This window comes from Notechis scutatus, chromosome 5 (assembly GCF_049901735.1).
Source record: "Notechis scutatus isolate UNSWTSFEM ecotype Mainland chromosome 5, rNotScu1.2, whole genome shotgun sequence".
Lineage (NCBI taxonomy): Eukaryota > Metazoa > Chordata > Lepidosauria > Squamata > Elapidae > Notechis > Notechis scutatus.
This window is the reverse complement of record NC_142013.1, coordinates 31,452,380-31,473,384: the sequence shown is the minus strand read 5'-3', so window position 1 is coordinate 31,473,384 and position 21,005 is coordinate 31,452,380. Positions and strand designations below refer to the sequence as shown.

The following is a 21,005-nucleotide window of genomic DNA, read 5'->3' as shown; positions in this document are numbered from 1 at the left end:
CCTCACACACTGTGGGCCGGCAGTGTTTAAGATGGCCAAAGCCTTGGCCAAGCCAGAGGACGTCAAGACCATGGAGTGGGGCGACCTCGAGCCCTGCTACGGAGTCACTACGCCCCTGTCGTGCCCATCCTCATCCGGCGGCACGACTTCTACAGGCGAGACCAGCGCGAGGGCGAGGGACTGGGTGACTTCATAGCGGCCCTTCGAGATTTGGGTGGCCTGTGCGAGTTCGCCGACCTGGACGAGGCCCTGAGAGACCGCGTCGTCCTGGGACTCCGAGACCCCATTCTCCAGAGCCGCATCATGGCGAAGGGTGACATCTCCCTCGCCGATGCACTCATGGAGGTAGCCGCGGCCAAGGCGGCAAAGAAATCAGTGGCTCGGATGCGGTAATCGAGCATCACGCCACGAACAGCGACGAGCGAGATGACACCGAACCCCGAAAAGCACCCCGAGGTCGACCACCGGGACACAACCACACACCACGGCGACATTGACTCCTTCTCAGACACCGAGGACGAAGAGGAGGAAATCCACCGCCTGCAAACAGCCCGAGAGCGACGGGAAGCCCGGGGTCGTAAGTCGAGGTTCCATTGCGCCGGTTGCGGAGGCGATCACCCCCGTTCAGATTGCCGGTTCCTCGATGCCGTTTGCCGGCAGTGCGAGAAACGGGGGCACATCGCCAAGGTGTGCAGAAACAAGAAGCACTACAGCCCGAGGCGACGAGACGGCAGCCCGCGGAGGCGACAGAACACCCCCACCAGATGCCGAGACCGCTAGCCTGAGAGCCGTTGGAGCCAAGAGGGTCGGAACAGGCGACTAAACGAGGCAAGACAGAGGGAGGAAACACACCAGACCGTCGTCGTCGGCCATTCATCCACAAGCGACGCAAGAAAGGTATACGTGACGGTGGGGATAGAAGACCAGCCATGTAACATGGAGGTGGACTCCAGGTCCTTCCTCTCCATGGTCTCGTGGCACACCATCAAGCGCCTGGTTCCTTCCATCCGCCGCAAAAACTGGAAGACCAAACACTAACCCTCAAGGACTACCAGGGAAACCGCATCCCTGTAGTCGGCAGAGGCCATTTCAAAGTCACCTTTAAGAACCACATTGAAGTGCTACTACCCCTGACCATCGTCGACCGGGATCGGCTGAGCCTGCTGGGGCTACAGTGGTTTGCACCCCTAGGCATTGAAGTAACCGGAATCCACCGCATCACAGAGTCGGACTGGGAAGCAGCACTCGTAGAGGACTTCCGGGAAGTTTTCGACGACAGCCTAGGCAAGTACCGGGGGTCCCCCATATCTTTCAGTATTGACCCGACCATCGCACCGATCCGCCTTAAGCCCAGACGGGTGCCATTTGCCCTCAAGCCCAAAATCGATGAGCAGCTAGATAAGCTCATCACGCAAGGGGTACTGGAGCCAACCGACCATGCCAGGTGGGAGACCCCCATAGTCACCCCCATCAAGCCAGATGGGTCCGTAAGAATTTGTGGGGACTATAAGGCCACCCTAAACCACGCGCTCCAGCAAAGCGCATACCCCGTCCCAGTTGTGCAACACCTCCTGCACTCACTGGGGGGAGGCCGGGTCTTCGCAAAGCTCGACCTGGCACAAGCCTATCAGCAACTGCCGGTCGACGCCGCAACCGCCGAAGCCCAGACCATCGTAACGCACCGGGGGGCTTTCCGTTGCAACCGGCTCCAGTTCGGAGTCAGCGTGGCACCCGGGGTCTTCCAAAGCCTCATGGAAAGACTCCTACAGGGCATAGAGGGGGTGGTGCCCTACTTTGACGACGTCTTGGTGGCCGCGAAAAACGAAAGGCAACTAGAAACCCGGTTGAGGGAGGTACTGAAGAAATTCAGAGACTCGGGACTCAAAGTCAAAAAAGGGAAGTGCCAGCTACGGGCTGAAAGGGTCGAGTTCCTAGGGTACCTCCTAGACAAACAGGGCATCCACCCCACAGAAAAGAAACTGAGAGCCATAAGGGAAGCGCCACGACCCAAAAGCAAAACGGAACTGCAGGCTTTCTTGGGACTGTTAAACTTTTACAATGTCTTCCTACCTCAAAAGGCAACCGTAGCAGAACCGTTGCATAGGCTATTAGATAAAACAGCCACCTGGACCTGGGGAGCACGGGAGGAGAGCGCCTTCAACAACACAAAGAACCTGCTAACATCTGACGCGGTACTAATCCAGTACAGCGAGACCCTGCCATTAACCGTGACGTGCGACGCATCACCCTTCGGAATCGGCGCCATCCTCAGCCACCAGCTACCAGATGGGAGGGAAGCACCCATCGCCTTCTCATCAAGGACACTCTCAAAGCCGGAGCGCAACTACAGCCAGCTCGACAAAGAAGCCCTAGCAGTTGTCGCCGGTGTCAAAAAATTCCACGAATACCTTTACGGTAGGACTTTTACAATCATCACGGACCACAAGCCGCTGCTAGGGATCCTGGCAGGAAATAAGGCCACACCGAACATTCTTTCTCTGAGAATGACAAGGTGGTCTGAATTCCTGTCAGCATACAGCTACCAGCTGGTTCACCGGCCCGGAAAGGACATCGCCCACGCAGACGCCCTGAGCCGTTCACCTCTGCCAGACCTAGACGACGACCCGGCACCCACACCAAAGGTACTGCAAATAGAGACAATACCCAACCCACTAGTGACCGCGCCAGACATTGCCAGAGAAACAAATAAAGACAAGCGGCTGGCGCGAGTCCTAAGCTGGGTTGGGAAAGGGTGGCCGGAAGGAGACAAGGACGAACTATTCAGACCCTTCAGAAACAGACAAACCGAACTCTTTACCGAGAAGGGCTGTATACTTTGGGGGGACAGAGTGGTAATTCCGGAAACCTTGCAAGAAAGAGTATTGGGGATGCTGCATGAGGGGCACCCAGGGATGGTTAAGATGAAAAGCCTGGCCAGAAGCTATGCATGGTGGCCAGGCATGGACAAACAAATCGAAACCTGGGTAGCCAAATGCAAACAGTGCCAAGAGTCCAGACCCAGTCCTCCCGCTGCCCCAATACTGGAGTGGGAAACACCAAGAGGACCGTGGTCCCGGATTCACATAGATTTCGCGGGACCAACCAAGGGCCACATGTACCTCATCACTGTAGACGCTTACTCCAACTGGCTGGAGGTAAGCACCATGAAATCAACCACAACAGAGGCAGTAATAAGGAAACTGGGTAAACTCTTTGCCACACACGGCCTGCCAGACGTAATAGTGTCGGACAACGGGCCCCAGTTCACCGCACTAGCGTTCGAACAATTTCTGGCAGGCCAAGGCATACGCCATGCGTTAACCGCGCCGGCAAATCCGCCGGCGAACGGACGGGCGGAACGCATGGTACAATACACAAAGAAAGCCATACAGAAGATAGAAACAAACAACATACAAGATAAGATCAATAAAATGCTCCTCATCCAACACATCACACCGAGCGCAACCACAAATAGAAGCCCGGCAGAACTAATGATGGGCAGAAAACTACGATCAACTAGACAGAATGCACCCCACATACACCCCTGACAAACCCCCGGGTTCCTCCAGCAAGCATAGAACATTTAACATAGGCGATTCTGTATATGCAAAAAACCTAGCGGGAGAGCCACTCTGGATACCAGCAACGATCACCCAAATAACCGGCCCCTTATCGTACCGACTAGAAACAAGCGACGGGAAAAACTGGAAACGGCACATCAACCAACTAAGGTCCAGAATAGCCAACAAACAGACACCCGAGCAGGAAACTAGAAGGGGGGGGGGAACCAGAAAGCATTAAAGAAAGAGGGACACCCCTAGCGCAAGCTCAACAACCCCCACCCGGAACAAATAACCCACAAATAAACCGGTCCTACTCACCAGTAAACACAGAACCACCAGAGCAGGAAACCCCAGAATCATCACCGGGAAGAAGCAGCCAGGCCAGCTCAACCAGCCCGGGAAGACCCGGCGGGAACAAAAGAAGCGGCCGCTCAACCAGCCCGAGCAGACCAGGAGGGAGCGACCAAGAAAGGCCCAGCCCGACCTTCCAGGCGGTTCCATCCCTGGGAACCAGAGCGACAGAAAGGTCCTCCGAACCGGTCGACAACTACCCGGAAACTGAACCGCGCAGGTCAACTAGACAGGTACGAAGCCCCGCCTACCTACGCGACTACGTCACGACGCACCGACAGACGAAACCAAGAGGGGAGGGGTGTGCTGTATTAGCATACTCCAAACCCTCGCAACTGATTGGTCCGGACGGACAGCGACCTGATTGGTCGAAACCCCGGCCGTGATTGGAGCGCTAAGGATCTACCGCAATTGGCTGTGCCAGTCGCGGGAGATTCAAAGCGCTGCCATTGGCCGCTGAGCCGCGAGCCAGCCCTATATGAAGGGCTGCCGCGGCTTGTATTCTCCAGACTATTCCTATTCTAAATAAAGAGCTGAACTCACTAGAATGGTCTCGCGTCTCATTCGACCCGATCCACCTCAGATCTAACAGTAGCAACAGTGGGATTCAGAGAAAGTTCAAGCTGAACTTTCTTTTCAGTGAATAATTTTTATCCAAATGAAATGGCAAAGTAAACTTTTCTTTAATATGCCTTTTTTGTTCTCTGAAAAAGCATAATTTGGTATGGAACATCAGATCCTGGGTCTTAGCTTTAGAAAAGCCATAGTGGCATCCCTTATGTCTCAGCACTTAGCTTCATATACTCTCTGTTCCATAGATATACCTTGATTATTACCTGCTCTTGATCAATTTTTTCCTCTGCCATTCTCTTTTTGTTTCATAAACTGAATTTTTTATCTCTTCTATCCTACAAAGATAAATAGTTTGAAACATACTGTATTCTTTTCCAGAGAATTTAGTCTCCATCTTACATAGAATATAATTGTTTCTTCTAAGATCTATATTCTTCTTGATTTATCAAAACAAATTGTAATAATCAGTCTTCTATTTTGTGCACTGTGTCTTCCTATGTGCATTGTAAGATACAGCTAGGGATTGGCCAAAAATACTCATCTTAATCATCATTACAACATTTTGTCATACACATAGCACACCCATGCACTCTCTAGTTCTAATAAGTGCATAAAATAATCTATAATCCTTTTTCATATTTCGGAAAGCATAGTTTGAGAAAAAAACAATTAGATTAGATTTAAGGAAGGTATTTGTGACAAAGGCAAGATTCAAATTCATTTCAGGGTTCTGATCAATAAATTCACTTTAAATTAACAATTGTTCTTGTTGAATATCTTTAAATATTATTCCAAACCTAGTATCATTTTAAGGCTTCTTAACTGGACCAGAAACTGAACCAAAAAACTGGAAAGAAAATAAACCCTGAAAAATCAGCCAGGATACTAGTGCAACAACTTTCTAAGTCATAACAAATCTTAATCTTGATTATTTTGTAGGACATAAACAATACTTCATTCTTAGGGTCAAAAATGTGCTCTTTATTTTCTGGAACAAATTTTGTAGACAATTGTCAATGAAGTACTTTGCAAAACATGCTTTATCCAGTCCTAAGTAAATCCCGCAAGGCTTTAAATAATTTTAATGTAATGTCTTTGTGGCTACACATGAGAAAAATTAGTAGGTTGGGCCCCATTGTATTAACTGCACTACTGGCACAGGTTATCTTAGATTAGAAATGACATGGGTTTTTCTCTTCATTTACAAAAACATTTTTGGAAGTAATTTTGTAATGGACTATGTTTATTAATTCTGTGTGTACTAATCCCTTTTAAAAAATAAATTCACTCAGTCTTTTCTTGCCAGTATTGTGCAAATGTCAATGTACTGTACTTCTTTCATATAACCATGTTTAATTTTTGTAGATTATTTTATTCCTTTTTATTTATTATTCTATTTTGGACCAAGCTCTTTGGAAAAGACTCTACAGTGGCAATGAGTGCACTATTGGGAGACCTGAGGAACCAAGTTAGGGACAAATTATAATGGAGAAAATATGTGTGTGTACATGTTGATATAGATGATGACACAAGTTGATTAATCAATCACTTAATCAATTTCAATACTAATTTTATTAAGAATTATGATTATACCAGTCAATCAATCAATAAAGTTACCTTTGCTCATTAAGTAGAGATGTGATACAAAGTGAGGCTTAATAAAAACAACAGTCATGAAACATGGGATGAAATTATTTAAAAGATCATGTTATCTCTTTGAAAAGGCTATTGAACTAGAATTGCTTTTCTCTTTGCAAGTTGCTCAAGCCTCTTCACAAATAGTTCCTATGTGTTATTTCTGATTTTTCTGTTTAGCTATATTCAAATTATTTACTACAGATTGGTTTTGCTTAATATTTTTTCTTTAAGTTTATGCCCAATAAATAATAAACATAAACCACAGAAACTTAATTTTTAGTTGGCCATTATCTTTCTTCAGTTAGTGCTTTTCTTCCAATTGCTAAATATAATGTAGAAGGAAGAATTGGAAGAACCCCTTTTGTAAAATCATTGGAGCCAGATATATACTGTGAAATGCAAAATACATTTGCTGGAATTTAAAATTTAAATTAATATATCTGAAAATATTATGTCATATCTGTATTGATAGATGATAGACAGATAGATAGACAGACAGACAGACAGACAGATAGATATACTGTGTGTCTCTCTGTGTGTGTGTGTGTAGAATTTATATTGGTTGGTATATATGTGAGTGTGTGTGTGTGTGTGTATGTTTTCTTAAGTTTTTGCGGGTATTTATATGTATGGTATTCAGCTTTGTTCGGGTATTTTCCCACGTCATTATAATTGTGCTTTTAAAGTTGTGGCAACGTTTTGGCAGAATCTCATCCGCCATCATCAGGCTTGTGTATTGGGTTCGTCTGTGTGTCAGGCTTTCACAGCCATTTCTGTTTTAAATTTGGTGCTAGCCTCGTGCTGTGTTAGAATGGTTTTTTCTTCATCCTGATTGGTTGGAAGTCTTGATCTGTGTTTATTGGTCTTGGAGTTTGCTGTGTTCTGCTTGATTGGTATTTCTAATATCTTCTGTCTCTTTTGTAGCGTTTTTTTGTCTTGATTGGCTGGCAACATTGTGTTTCATGTATTGGGGGCTTTTAGTGCAGCTTGGCTTTGGGTGAATGGCCGGCTATTGTTTATTAGGAAGCTAGGTTTCATCTGGGTGGCTGGTTGGGGTGTGTTTGAGCTGGAGGTATCAGGGGGAGTCTGTTTGTGCCCAGGTGTTTGCTTGGCTTGTGGTGTGGAGATTTTTTTGTTTGTGAGTGCAGGCTTCCAGATAATTGACAGTATGGTGGAATCATCTCTTCTATTCATGCTTTCAAGACTCCCACGTCACTACAACTTTAAAAGCACAACTATAATGATGTGGGAAAATACCCGAACAAAGCTGAATACCAGCTGAATATATATATATTCTTATAAGTAGCAATGTTTATCATATGGAATTTCTGTTCATGTTTTTGTTACATTTAGCTGTTTATTATTATACGTATTTTATTTCTTCCAATCTTTTCTTTACTGCTTAATGATTACTGAAAATACATAGTTTTTATTTTTTTATTGCACCATTTTTTAAAATATACATAGGAGGAAGTTCCATTAATTTCGTCACCTTAATCCAAAGACTGAGAGAAAAAAGTGCTTTAAAATCACCAGTATGAATGGAGAACGTGGAAACTTCAGTTATATGCAGTAGCTTCTGTATTAGATGTTAACCTATGACTCTCAGTATTTTCTTTATTAATTTAAAGAGACTCTTAAGGTTACAGAAATTGATCTGACCTCCGGCAAAGGTCAGAATGGTCGAGGAATCCAATTTCTTTTCTTTCACAGATGTTTTAGTAAAAAAATATGAAAATGATTGCTTTGTACTCTTCACTTTTATGTCTGAACTTGACAACGACACTCAGATATACTTTGTGTTAACCATATCTTCCAAAATGTGCAGTAAGAATAAAGAAATATAGTGAAAATTCAATCTGTGGAACAAATCTCCAGATGTTTAATAATGGCTTAAAACGTACTTGTGACAAGAATTTTTAAAATAGACCTCAAGCCTCTCATTGCAAAACAATAGAAATTACCTTCTAACATAAGGCACATTTAATATAGCTATTATACATACTTAGAATACTTAATTTCATAAACGGTTTTTAAAGCATCTCATTTTCATAATCTGTTCAATGCTGCTCCTGCTGTTTAATTGAATACCTCTATTCATTAGAATTATGCTTTAAATATACAGATTCCCTGTTTTGTATGTGCTTCTTGGAATACATAATCATTTCAACATCTACATGCAATGGGTGATACTATCCAACACCATGAAATAAGCTATCATTATGCTTATGATACTCAACTTTACATCTCCTTCCTTGGTTTCAAGAATCAAAATAGGAATCCAGTCCATTTTTTAAAATATCCAGGGATAGAGCACCTAAAACCCTGGGAGGCAAGCTATTCAATTGATTAATATTCTCACTGTTAGAAAATTTCTCCTTACTTCTAAGTTGGATCTAGAAGTAAGCTTTAACAAGCTTCCACCAATTATTTCTTTTTTATTTTATTTTTATTTGTCAATTGCTTACAAGATAATAGGTATAAGTAAAAACATAGTTATGAATACATGGATACATATAAGAAAAATTTAAAAATATAAAAGAAACAATAGGACAGGGATGGTAGGCATTTTGGTGCGTTTATGTACACCACCTACAGACCTCTTAGGAAAGGGGTGAGGTCAATAGTAGAAAGTCTAAGGTTAACGTTTTTGGGGTTTGGGGAAAAAACCACAGAGTCAGGTAGAGTATTCCAGACATTGATCACTCTGTTGCTGAAGTCATATTTCCTGCAATCAAGTTTGGTGTGATTAACCTTGAGTTTGTATCTATTGTTTGCTCTTGTGTTGTTATGGTTGAAGCTGAAGTATTCATTGACAGGTAGGACATTGCAATGTATGATTTTATATACTATACTTAGATCGGACCGAAGGCGGCGTAGTTCTAGGTTTTCTAGGTGTAGAATTTCGAGTCTGGTGGCATAAGGTATTCTGCAATGAGTAGAGGAGTGGAGAACTCTTCTTGTGAAATATTTCTGGACTTTCTCAACTGTGTTAATATCAGATACGTAATGTGGGTTCCAGACTGATGAGCTGTATTCGAGTAGATAATTAGTGAATCCCCTCTGTAACAGCACCTCAAGTACTAGAAGACAGTTCTCCCCAATCCTCTTCAATAGGTTAAACATATCTATCTCCTTCAGCCATTCATCAGACGATTTAGCCTCCAGACCCTTTTTCATCTTTGTTGCTCTACTCTGCACACTTTCTCAAGGTCTCAGATGGTGTGTTTTTTTATTGTGCCATATTGAGGGGGGAAGGTCTGATGGTATAAAGATTTATACTATCATCTTGATTTTCAATTTTTAATTTTTTCTTATTATAATTTTAATTATTTGAAAGCACTAACTATTTATTACATTTTAAGTTTCCCAAACTCACTGTATCAGTGAGTTGGGCAGCATAGAAATTTAATTAATAAATAAATAGCCCTTAACGTATGATTGGTTAGCAACTATTCGAAGTTATGACAGCCACCTCAAAAGGTACTTACAATCCAATTTTGCAGTTACAATAGCAAACCCCCGGTTATGTGATCACATTTTGCAATGTTTGGCAACAGACCACTGGTGGGATTCAAATTTTTTTACTACTGGTTCGGTGGGCATGGCTTGGTGGGCATGGCTTGGTGGGCATAGCAGAGGAAGGATACTGCAAAAATTCCATTCCCTCCCCACCCCACTAACCTGCTTTCCAGCTCCGTTCTTCTATGCAGGGCAACAAAAGAAGACCCAGACGATCAGCTGGGACTTGGGAGACAGAGAATAAATGGGGACGGGGCCAGTCAGAGGTGGTATTTGTCAGTTCTCCAAACTACTCAGAATTTCCACTATCGGTTCTCCAAAGCTGGTCAGAACCTGCTGAATACCACTTCTGCAACAGATTCATGTTTCCTTTTTCAGTGTTTCTATGCTCATATAACCACCAGTTTTTTTTACAGTTTTTTGCTGGAAACCATCAAACCATACCCAAACCATATGCCCATTGGGTATAATGGATTCGCTTAACAACCACTGTAAATAATGTCATAAAGTTGGGTCCAATTGCTTAGTGACTCACTTAACAACCATAATGACTGTAATTCCAGGCCCAAGTAAGTTTGTAAGTCAAGGACTCCCAGCATAGAAATATACTAGAACATTCTTACTAAATATTTCATTTGAACATGGATAGAGATGTATATTGCTCTTTAGCAAAGTACAAAAGAGACAGTATCAGTTCAATTTAAATGTATCTCCAATACAATTTTAGAAACTAATATTTTACAGTACATTTGACATTTGGATCTAGCTATTATTCTGAGATATGTAAAACTACCAATCACCAATTTATCTGAATGTAACATTAATATTTTATTTATTAATTAAATTGTTATGCCACCCATCTCACTACTGCAGCAATTCTGGATAGCTTAAGAAATGATATAGAATAGTTATATTTTTATAAATAACAATACAGGTTTTCTGTCATAGTGTTTGAAGATGTTTTAGCTGTAGCAAGGAGACGATAAGTGTCTTGTTTCCTGCTCTGGAGTGGCTCCAAAAATATATATGATTTTGCCAGATCAGTAACCTCTCCAGAACTGGTTACACAAGAACAATTTGAAAAGCTGTCATATTCCTTAGAATATGAAATAATGAATTGTGTCTACTAGTTAAAATTGCTGTACAGCACGATGACTGATTCATAACATAAACACCTATCTTATAACAAACTGTGGGAGCCTCCCAATCAAAACATATAACATACAGATTGAAAGTTTTTTAAATAAAGAAATTTCAATATAAAGAGTATTTATTTGTCCAGGGTAATGATATTGTGAGTAGAGTAGAGATCACATAGCCAAATCAAATCAAATAGGCTAGTTACTTTCACTTATAGGCCTTCATATAAGGATGAACAGGACAATCTCAGTTTATATTCAGTAATTATAGAAAAAAAGTGAAATATAAATGCTATAAATATAAACCATGCTGTTTCCTTCCATAGACAGCTGCTTTTGAAATAAGATTGTCCTCATAATAATGATACCCCAAATAGTTCCCAGTTACTTTAAATTAGGTCTTTGAAAAGTCTTTGTGTTTTTATTTCTCAAATACTTTGGCTAAATTCCTTAGCAGTAGGTTTAATATTCAAGATTTCACTAATCATGTTTTTTAAATCATTCATTCTCTAAAACATTGAGACAATTATTGATACAGTTTGTGGTATGCTTGCAAGGGCTTTTAATTTACCCTATTCATTTAATATCCTGTAATACTTGTAAATTGCACAAATGTATTATGGAACTTTTTTATTCCTATTATTATTACACCAAGAAATCATACGATAATGTTTATCATGAGCAATGTCTCCATAGTTCAATAGATGATCAATAAGCAGCATCTTTGTCATTTCATTATGACAAATTAATTCCATATATGCTCTTCATATTAATGAAGTTCCAGATGATAGAAATTTCTTCCAAATCGTTGATTCATTCACATTTCCATGTATGGAAGCACTTCTTGCTTTTTAAATTTGGGTCATATTCTATATAAATACATAAATTTTACAGAGCAGGTTTTATGTGGCTATTTGCCTGATAAAGAAAAGTTAATACTTCTATATTAATAATAATGTAAGATTCAGGCAAATGTCAGTCTGGGTATAGAATTCCAGTATAGATTTTTAAACAAATGCTAATTTTAATTTTTGAAAGTGACACTGTGATTTTATGGCTCTTGTGAGAAGAACAGTTCTTATGGTAATTATCCTGTGCTAAAATTGATTTTATGCTGGAAAATAAAATACACACTTGGTCAATTATCATAATATATTGGAATTTCTATTTTCATAGTTCTGCTGTACTCAGGATAATTTATGCTCTGGAAAGCATACAGATGGTCTCTCTTCTGTGGCTCTGAATGGAAAACCACTTTTATTCACTACACCTATTCACATTAATGTTTAGGAAATATAATGCTCATTGAGAGATTTCCATGTTTCAGTAATCACCCTTTATAGTTTATTAGAACCAATTGGGTTTGTATAAATCATTAAATTATGACCATGATTGACAAATAGCTGGGGTCTCACATTAAAATAAACTAAGAATTTGTATTTTCAATACTCTGCTGTTTAAATTTAGTATTTTTAGATTTCTATTCTTTAAAATTAATTTAAAATTAAATATTTCTCAGTGTTTTATAGTTCTACAATGACAGATGGATGCCACTGCATTATTAAAATTATATAGAATAGAGAGAAAAATGGGAGCCAACTGTGCAGGTGTGGGATTTTGATTGGAATAGATCTATAAATATATTGAATTTTACAATGTGATTAACAGGATTCAAGTTCTAAAACTAGTATCTATAGTAAGAGTTCAGGTTACATATACTTTCAACATAGATTCTAGTTCCACAGCTGATATCCAAATATATGGCAGTTCTAAGAAAAAATGGGAACATGGGGAATTCATTGCTGACCTATATACTATGAGAGGAATCCTCCTCTCTGCAAATGCCTACATTCTATATTTAGATTTTGCTATTTTGTTAGCTAGCTTTAAAATATTGAGTTTGCCAGGGGCCAACATGCATCAAAATATCACATGAAATGCTAAGGGTAAGATATTAATCAACTGAACAAACTTAAATCTCCCTTATCACAGACAGATTTGGAATGAATTTGGGTATGCTTAGACAGCTACAAGAACTCTGCACTTCTAGAAATATGTAATAAAAATTGTAGAAAAATAAATTAAAGATAGTTATATAATGCTAACACCTTGCCATTCCCACTATAGGTTTCCAGGGAAGACATCAAATTCAAATACATAACAGTTATCCGACATGGGGAGTTTAAAACAGTACACAACCTTTTCAGGGTGCTCTTGACTTGACAGGCAGGCAAGCCATGCAAACAATGAATATAATTCAAATTCAAAATTAAAGTATAATTTAAACTTTACGGAAAAAAAATGAAATGTAGTTTGTACTACACAGTCCTAGTAATAATTCCTTCTCTAATCAGATTAAAAATAACATTGGGCAGCATACAACTTTAAGTGTGCATCTTTGGTTTAAAGCCGTTGCACTGATGGCTGACTGCTTCTTGGAAGATGTCAACCTCTAAATGTTATTAAAGGATTAATTGATCTGAGTCTATACTTGCTAGTGCAATTTATCAACAGACCTGGGTTGAACAGTTCTCCTATACAATACTGGCCTTCTTGGCCACTTTTACTATTGACAGCTGTATATATTCTAAGTGAAAATTGATGTTTGTACCTATGTTTCAATAAGGTTGCAGACTTACTAGACCTTTTCATCTCTGTAAATGTAATCAACTAATTTTAAGGGCTGAATTTTTCTTAACTCCTTATAAAGTTATATGTTCAATAAGATATCTATCTATTTATTTATTCATTCAGTAAAAAGATCCAAGATAAATATACTTAGATATTTATTAAAATCTGGCCTGCATCACTGGCGGGAACCCTAGGAAAGAGGAGGTCCTAATCTCGCTACAGAGGGTTTTAGTCAGATTCCTATTTGGTTTTCAGTTCTGGAGACCTCACTTAAAAGAAAGATAAGATTGAACAAGTCCAGAGATAGGCAACAAAAATGGTGCATGGTTTAAGGGACAAAACATATCAGGAGAGATTGGAGCACCTGAATATGTACAGCCTGCAGGAAGGAGGGAAAGCGGGGACATGATTGAAACATTTACATATATTAAGGATGTAAATAAGGTTTTAAAAGAGTAATGGAAGCTTGGAATCATCTTCCAGCCAACGTAGTAGATCAGTCATCAGTAACTGAGTTTAAATATGTTTGAGATACTTTCCATCATCTACATCAGGCTTGTCAAACTCGATTTCATTGACGGCTACATCAGGGTTATGTTTAACCTTGGGGGCCGGGTGTGCATGGCCAGGGTGGACGTGGTCAGTTTGATGTCACTTGTGTCGGGGATGCCTGCAGTGGCCAAGTGCTCTGCTAGTGAAAACAGAGCTTGGGAGGACTCCATTTTCGCTGGCAGAGGTACCACGGACTGGTCCTTTGGTTTCCAGGGTGGCACTGCAGGCCAAAACTAAACACCCTGCAGGTCGGATCTGGCTTGTGGGCCTTGAGTTTGACAACCCTGATCTACATCATCCAACAAAAATAAATGAGATGAAATGAAATAACATAAACTTAAATAACAGACTCAATGGATCATTATGTATTTTTTCCTACCATCAGTTATCTGTGTTTCTGTGTTACACAGCAGCCAAAATACTTGGCAATTAACATTAAAGTCAAGAAAAGGGCCCTTAACACATTCAACACCCAGGCTTAGCACTTCATGCCTGGGAACACAGCTACATTTTTAAATCCTTACAAAAGGCCAACAGGTTGGGATCATTTTAATGTCAGAGTGGAGGATATTCCACAGAGCAGGGGCTACTGCAGAAAAGGCTCATCTTGCAGTCCCCACCAGCTGATACTGATGTAATTGTCACATGCAACTTCTCTTAACCCTACAGACACTTCGCTAGCAATATAAGATGTCCCATCAAGTACTTTACTTTTTTATTTTTAGATAACTTGGCCGCGGGTTAATCAACTTCAGTGTACAGTAAGATGGCTTCACTGTGCTGTATTTGCACTTGTTTAGAACACGTCTTACTGATCTTTCAGGCTTTCAATTTAGCTGTAAAAACACTATAGGTATCATTTTGTGGTTTAGAAGACACACTATAATACAGAGATGCCATGATGGTGATCTTTGGTTGGATAACAATATTGCCTCCAATATTTTTATCTATTCCTCTCTTAGTCTCAATGAAGCTCCATTTTATATTAAGAACAATCTCTTGTTAACATGAGAAATAGTCCCAGTCCTGAGATAACTTTCTCCTTGATCTTTTATGCTATAACAAGTCTACAGGGGTTGAATACAAGTAATGGCTTTAATGTTAGAAATTGTACATGGTTGTAAGACAAATCTCACCAAAACACAAAGTAGGCATAAGTTGTTTACAGTCTCAAGAAGGCTTGCCTACATTATTTTTCTTTTTGCAGGTTGGCTTTTTTAGAATTAGAAATATATCCACATTACTTTATTTTATGCCTTGGAGCTACTAGAAAATTCCCACTAGTGGACGCAACCTTTTCCATATTAAGGAATATGATTCTAAGTTGTTTCTCTACTGGAAATGGTTTATAATTTTTATCTGTTTATACTTTCCCCATTAAGTTCAAATGGCAGTAGATTTCATATGTTTTAAAATGACATTTCTGCACTGTATCTGTTATAAAAAGAAAGAATACACAAAAAGAAACTTGTAATGCCAAGAGAAGAACTTTTTTCATTCATAGAGACTAAACGGTCATACTGTACACTGAGTTAATTCAGGTCTACGAAGGAACTGATAACATCTTCACAGTCTAAAAAAAAAAACTTAAGAATTTCTCCCTTTAAAAAATTGATTCCATTTTTATAATAAGACCTTTGTCACTTTGTTAAAATATTGTGCTCACTTTTTTTGCTAATTCTATATAAAAAAGAATTTGAGAAATACATATTTTTTGAGTCAAAGGCCTTTAGGAAGTTGCTTCCTTCTACTATTGCTTTCAGCTTTTCCAGATGGGAAATACTCTGTTGTTAGTTACTTAGGTAGATATAATAATCATTACTAACAGCAGCAGCTTCATTAAAGTCCTGGGAAGACTTAAACTAAATAACAGGTGTTAAAAGCATCAATTCAGCTACTCTGAAATTTGAACTAAGGTCTTGGCTGGAAGGTCAGTTTGGAAAAAATAAATAAATGTGAATGGTTGGAGTTTGTAAACCTCTGTAGAAACAGTCTCAAAGTAGGGAAGCTGAACACCATGCTCTCCTGTCATAATTCAATTCTTTGAAATTTTAGCTTTATACATTGTATTCTCTTTAAACCTTAGAACCACAAACATTTATTTCTTACAGAAGTACTTAGTGCAAATCCAGTTCTAACATATTGTTGTTAGTACTGTCAGACTGGGAGACAAAATTAACAAATATTTGCAAGTAATTTCTCTCAATTTACATCTTTTATCTTCCATGGATAAATTAAAAACAGCAGTTGAAATTAGTGTGCAGTTGTTCCTTAAAACAGGGGTCTCCAACCTTTTGGACCTCAGGGACCACCTAACTCATAATTTTAAATCCCGAGGACCACTAATGTAAATTTTGACTGACGATGGCTTGCTGAAGTTGGTGTGTGTGTGTGTGAGAGAGAGAGAGACATATTTACACCCACACACAAACACACAGAGGCAGGGGTGGGATTCAGATTTCTTAACTGATTATGTGGGTGTGGCCTAATTTGTGGGTGTGGCTTGATGGTCATACGACTGGCTGGGCATGCCTTGTATGTAAATATTATAAATATTTATGTAAATATTGAATTCTTTATTTAAAAAAGGAGCAACTTTTACCCAAAATCAGGCAAAGCAGGCAGGCAGATTGAGTTGCTCAAAGAATTACAGATTCATTCAGAGATCTATCTTTTGCCATCGGCTACCTGAGTCTGCAATGAATAATAGAAGCTTCAGTCCTAAGGAAGGTTTGGCTCTGCTTAAAAGCAGAGCTGAAGACCTAAAGATTAACTAGTAAGAAGAAATCCAATGATTTCCTGCTTTCTAGCTAATCTAAATCTCCCAGCACAGCAGAACAGCTGATGGTCAGGGGGGAAAAAGGAAAAATAGCAACTCAGCAGGCAAATTTGCTAGGTAAGGAGTGAGTGGGCAGGGAGGGTTCCCACGGGCAATGTGGGTGGTGCAGCCTTGTGTTCCCGCATAGCCTGGATTAATTGCTTTGGGGGTGTGTGCTCTGAGGGTGACATTTCTCTGCAGACCACCAAAATTTTCTCCCGGACCACCAGTGGGCCATGACCCACTGGTTGGCAACCACTGCCTTAAAAGGTTATGTTTTATAGAAGAGTAATTTCATTCTTAAGGACATAACCTGAAAATCGTTTTGCTTTATTTCAACTGAATAGTAACCATAAAGAATTTTTATTTATTCATGTATTCATTTCTCATATAGTATGGACAGAACTGGTTCTGCCATTAAGTGCCAAAGTCATGACTAACACCTAAAGCTGGCATATTACCTGATGCCTTAGAAGCTTATGTCCATGTTTTGTTGCTTTTCACTTTCTAGTTTTGTGAATTTCCACCAAAACTATAATAGTGAAACCATTTTTTCATCATTATTTATTGTAGACCCTTAAGTATCAAAGGGCAATTCAAAACTCATTTTGATTGAAGATTAGCAGATGTTGTGAAGAACTGACTGGAATAGGACTGACACAATTTTTTGTAAATATGTATAAATGCTGTCTTCAGACTTCTTTACCTTTGGTGTCAAAATAAAGTTAAATAAACATAACATTGCAGTGGAATTACATATGCATGTCACAGCAGAATAAGTTATCTATGGAAAGAATAGCAGAGTGAGGGTATGGTGCTGTGTGCTGATTACAAGTTGGTTGACATCAATATTTTAATTCTGACAATGCAGAACTGCAGGCAAACATCATAAGAGATGGCCCTTAAATGTTCATGCCTTATTCTGACATCATACATAGTTCATGTTTATAGTTCCCTAAGTAATTCCTTAAGTATTCTGAGGTTTGGAAGGAACATTTCTGAGTGGAGAATTTAAGTGCTCCTTTGATAAAATGTGAACCAGGAATAAATTTTAAAAATTGGCAAATGATTTTGTATAGAGTACTTCATGTCACAATGCAACTTTATAGCAGATTTGAGTATTCCAAGCTGACTTAACAGGAGTAATAAAATAACATACAAATATTTGGGATATTTTTGACATTTGCAAGAGGTTTCAAAATGTTTCACCAGGCACAGTTTTAAATTATTGCAAAACAACAACAGTTGTTACATACTAATACCATAATATTTCAAACTATTTTGACCTGAAAGCAATAATTTCACTAAGTCACATTTGAATGGCATCTCCAAAGTTATAGATTTATTCATCAAAATGGCCTAATGATATAATTACACAGACAAAATCAAGAAACGATAGAAAACTTGAGCTAGAAATCAAGTCTTTTACCTTTACTTATCCACTGTTCCTTCTGTCTATTCCTTTGTCTGTTATTGCTAAGGTAAGGTAATAGTTCGATCATATGCTAGTATGCTTTAAAGTATTGTTAGGTCTGATATCACACAAAATGAAGAAAATATATTAAAAATAGTGTAGATTACTCTTTTTAAAAATGATTCTAACCCAAACAGCAACTACCCCATTTAGCAATTATTTGTGGTTACGTGATGGAAAAGTAGCTTTTCTACATGTCCTAACATTTATAACCTTTGAAGGTCTATAAAACAAAGGAAAAGTGAAATAAGATAATAAGCATAGTCATAGTTTCACTTAGCAAATATTTCACTAAACAAGGGAATTGCCAGTCCAAATGGTGATTACTAAACAAGGACTACCTGTATTACTTCTTCCATGATGCTCCATCATTTCTACCCAATCTCCATCAAACATCAGACATTCCCTTTTCTATGTCAAGAAAACTATAGGCATGAAAATTACCCAGTGGTTTTCTGATCAACTCAGATGGACTTCAACCTGTATTGCCCTGTCATAATTGATATTATTCCTGTAGGAATCACAACCACCTGATTATCACTGAACTCAATAATTCATAAATATGTATTTCCCTTAGAAATAAGTCTATTTAGGAAGCCCTCTGTTGATTGTGTCTGCTTTGCCTTCAATGATTAGACTTTGCAAGGAGGCAGATATTGAAAGATACAGTAGCTAGATATAAATGATGTCACAGAAAATATAGAAGAATAATTTTCTTTCTTACAGTAATAGAAGTTAAGGTATAATAGTGAAATAAATGTGAAATGGTTAAGGACAATTCAAAAGAAGTAGGTCATTATATAATGCATTATTAAGTTATGAATTCACTGTCACCAGGTATGGTCACAATACCATCAGTGCTGTATTTTGGCATGCCTTCAACAAGATGTAAGAAGGCATTAAATCTCTTCCAGCTTCCTGCTAGCAGAATCTATTGAGAAGTCTAATAAGCAACAAATTTACTTTTAATTACACACATTTAACTTTTCCAAGTGAATAATATTATTCTGGATCGCTAGAATTAAAAAAGATACCTCAACTGAAATTCACTCATGGCCCATTAACAATTTGAACGATGAACAATCCCTAATATTCATGTGCATACTGCATATTTTCCTTGCTCACATTTAATAAACTTGGACAGGGATATGGGAAATAGAAATCAAAGGTAGTGAAAAGCATTAAGGCAAACCAGAGTGTGTCACTGTCTCCCTAAATAGGAAATTTTGGAAAGAAATATATACAAACTAAGCCTAAACTCTAATATGAAATTGATTTAATTTCCTAAATTGGATATTGTTTACAATCTTCCCATCATATAACTACTAGTTCTTGACTAGGAGTTAAAATATGTTGTTATAAGTATCATCATAATTAAAAAGATTATTTGTAAATCATTAGTTGGAGAGGGGAAAAGGATTTTTATAAAATAACATAGTTGATAGTTTTTGATATTTCTTTAAATATTTGTAACAGCTTTATATTAACATATCAAGAAAAAATGCAATACATAAAAGTTAAAATAGAATAAAATCAAATAAAATCATATAAATAAAATAAGACTAAATTATGATCACTAAGTTTTTGATAATTTGTTTAATAACAACACCTGTCTAGGCTAATACTGACTTTCCAAGAGAAATATTCCCAATACTATAATATTCTAAATTAATTATATAGCAAACATAACGAAGGGCTTGATTTTTCCCCCTGAGGTTATTAAAATGCACACACCAGAAGAGAGTGTCCATATATTTGTCTGTCATTAAAACAATTAAACATTGTATCTCCATATATAAATATTTTCTTTTATAGTCTTTCTCAGAAATTGTATTCAAATGTTCCTATTAATAATTTGTTCCTGGCAACCAGATAAAAATTTTTGAAACAGAGATTGTGGTCTTCAAAACTTCATACAAGTTTTGTGCGTTATCTATTAGGGTTGTCTATTTTTATTAATAAATTAATGGAAATTAGACATTCTTAATTAACTCAAAATTTGTATCTGAATTAGAATTATACAGTTTCCATTAACAGAGTTCACATTGAATGTAAATCTAGAATGGTTCTATAGATTAATTTGGGGGGTATTGTATAGGAATATAAAAGCTTACCATTTTTAAGAAGATAACCTTCTGGGTAATTTCCTTTTCTGCATATTTAAATCCTGGTGAACCAAAGGGAAGTCCTTTGTCTTTATAGATGTAAACTTTAATATTTATTTTCCTTTACAAGGACACTTATTTCAAATGCTCAAGAGCAGCTTGTTAGGAAATGCTTCATTCTCCATTTGTATTTTGAGCCATAGATGTAGCAGTAGTGTTAAATTCAAGGTTCTAAGATAGCACTTTAAGGAAGAGATATAGAAATCCTGGAACTAATTTAAATGAAACTCCTAATATAAATCAACCCCTTTCCCTGCTTTGCTCTTCAAGTACTTGAGAGGGGCAACTTTGCTGGAAAGCTGACCTCTTCTCCTGTCATTCTTTGCAGCAGGAATAGAACAAAATGCAAGCAGCAAACATTTGCTTGCTGCAAGTAAATATAGGTATGAGCACCATCCATGTTACAATTGCATCCTATGTCATTTTTATCTCTGTCGTTTCCAGTACAGAGATGCTTGAAGGATTATTATCTTTAGCCTTTCTTCCTCTTTTGGTTCTCTAGCTTTATTAAGCTTGGATAGAAGGAAAAGCTTTCCACTGGACTATGCCAGCCATTTTATCTAGTAACAATAAGCAAAT

General features: G+C 38.4%; 2 protein-coding genes across 2 annotated transcripts in view; one reads left to right on the top strand and one right to left on the bottom strand.

Moving 5' to 3' along the window:
- The window catches only part of FILIP1L (filamin A interacting protein 1 like), a 153,720-nt gene extending 132,962 nt beyond the window's left edge, over positions 1-20,758 (bottom strand). Inside the window, exon 1 of the mRNA XM_087966459.1 lies at positions 20,376-20,758. The gene's annotated coding sequence lies outside the window, so the exon portion shown is untranslated. The remainder of the gene's footprint in view (positions 1-20,375) is intronic.
- Positions 427-21,005, top strand: part of CMSS1 (cms1 ribosomal small subunit homolog) — a 42,073-nt gene continuing 21,494 nt past the window's right edge. The window contains 1 exon segment of the mRNA XM_087967525.1: positions 427-577. Within this exon segment, the coding sequence (XP_087823651.1) occupies positions 427-577 (151 nt within the window).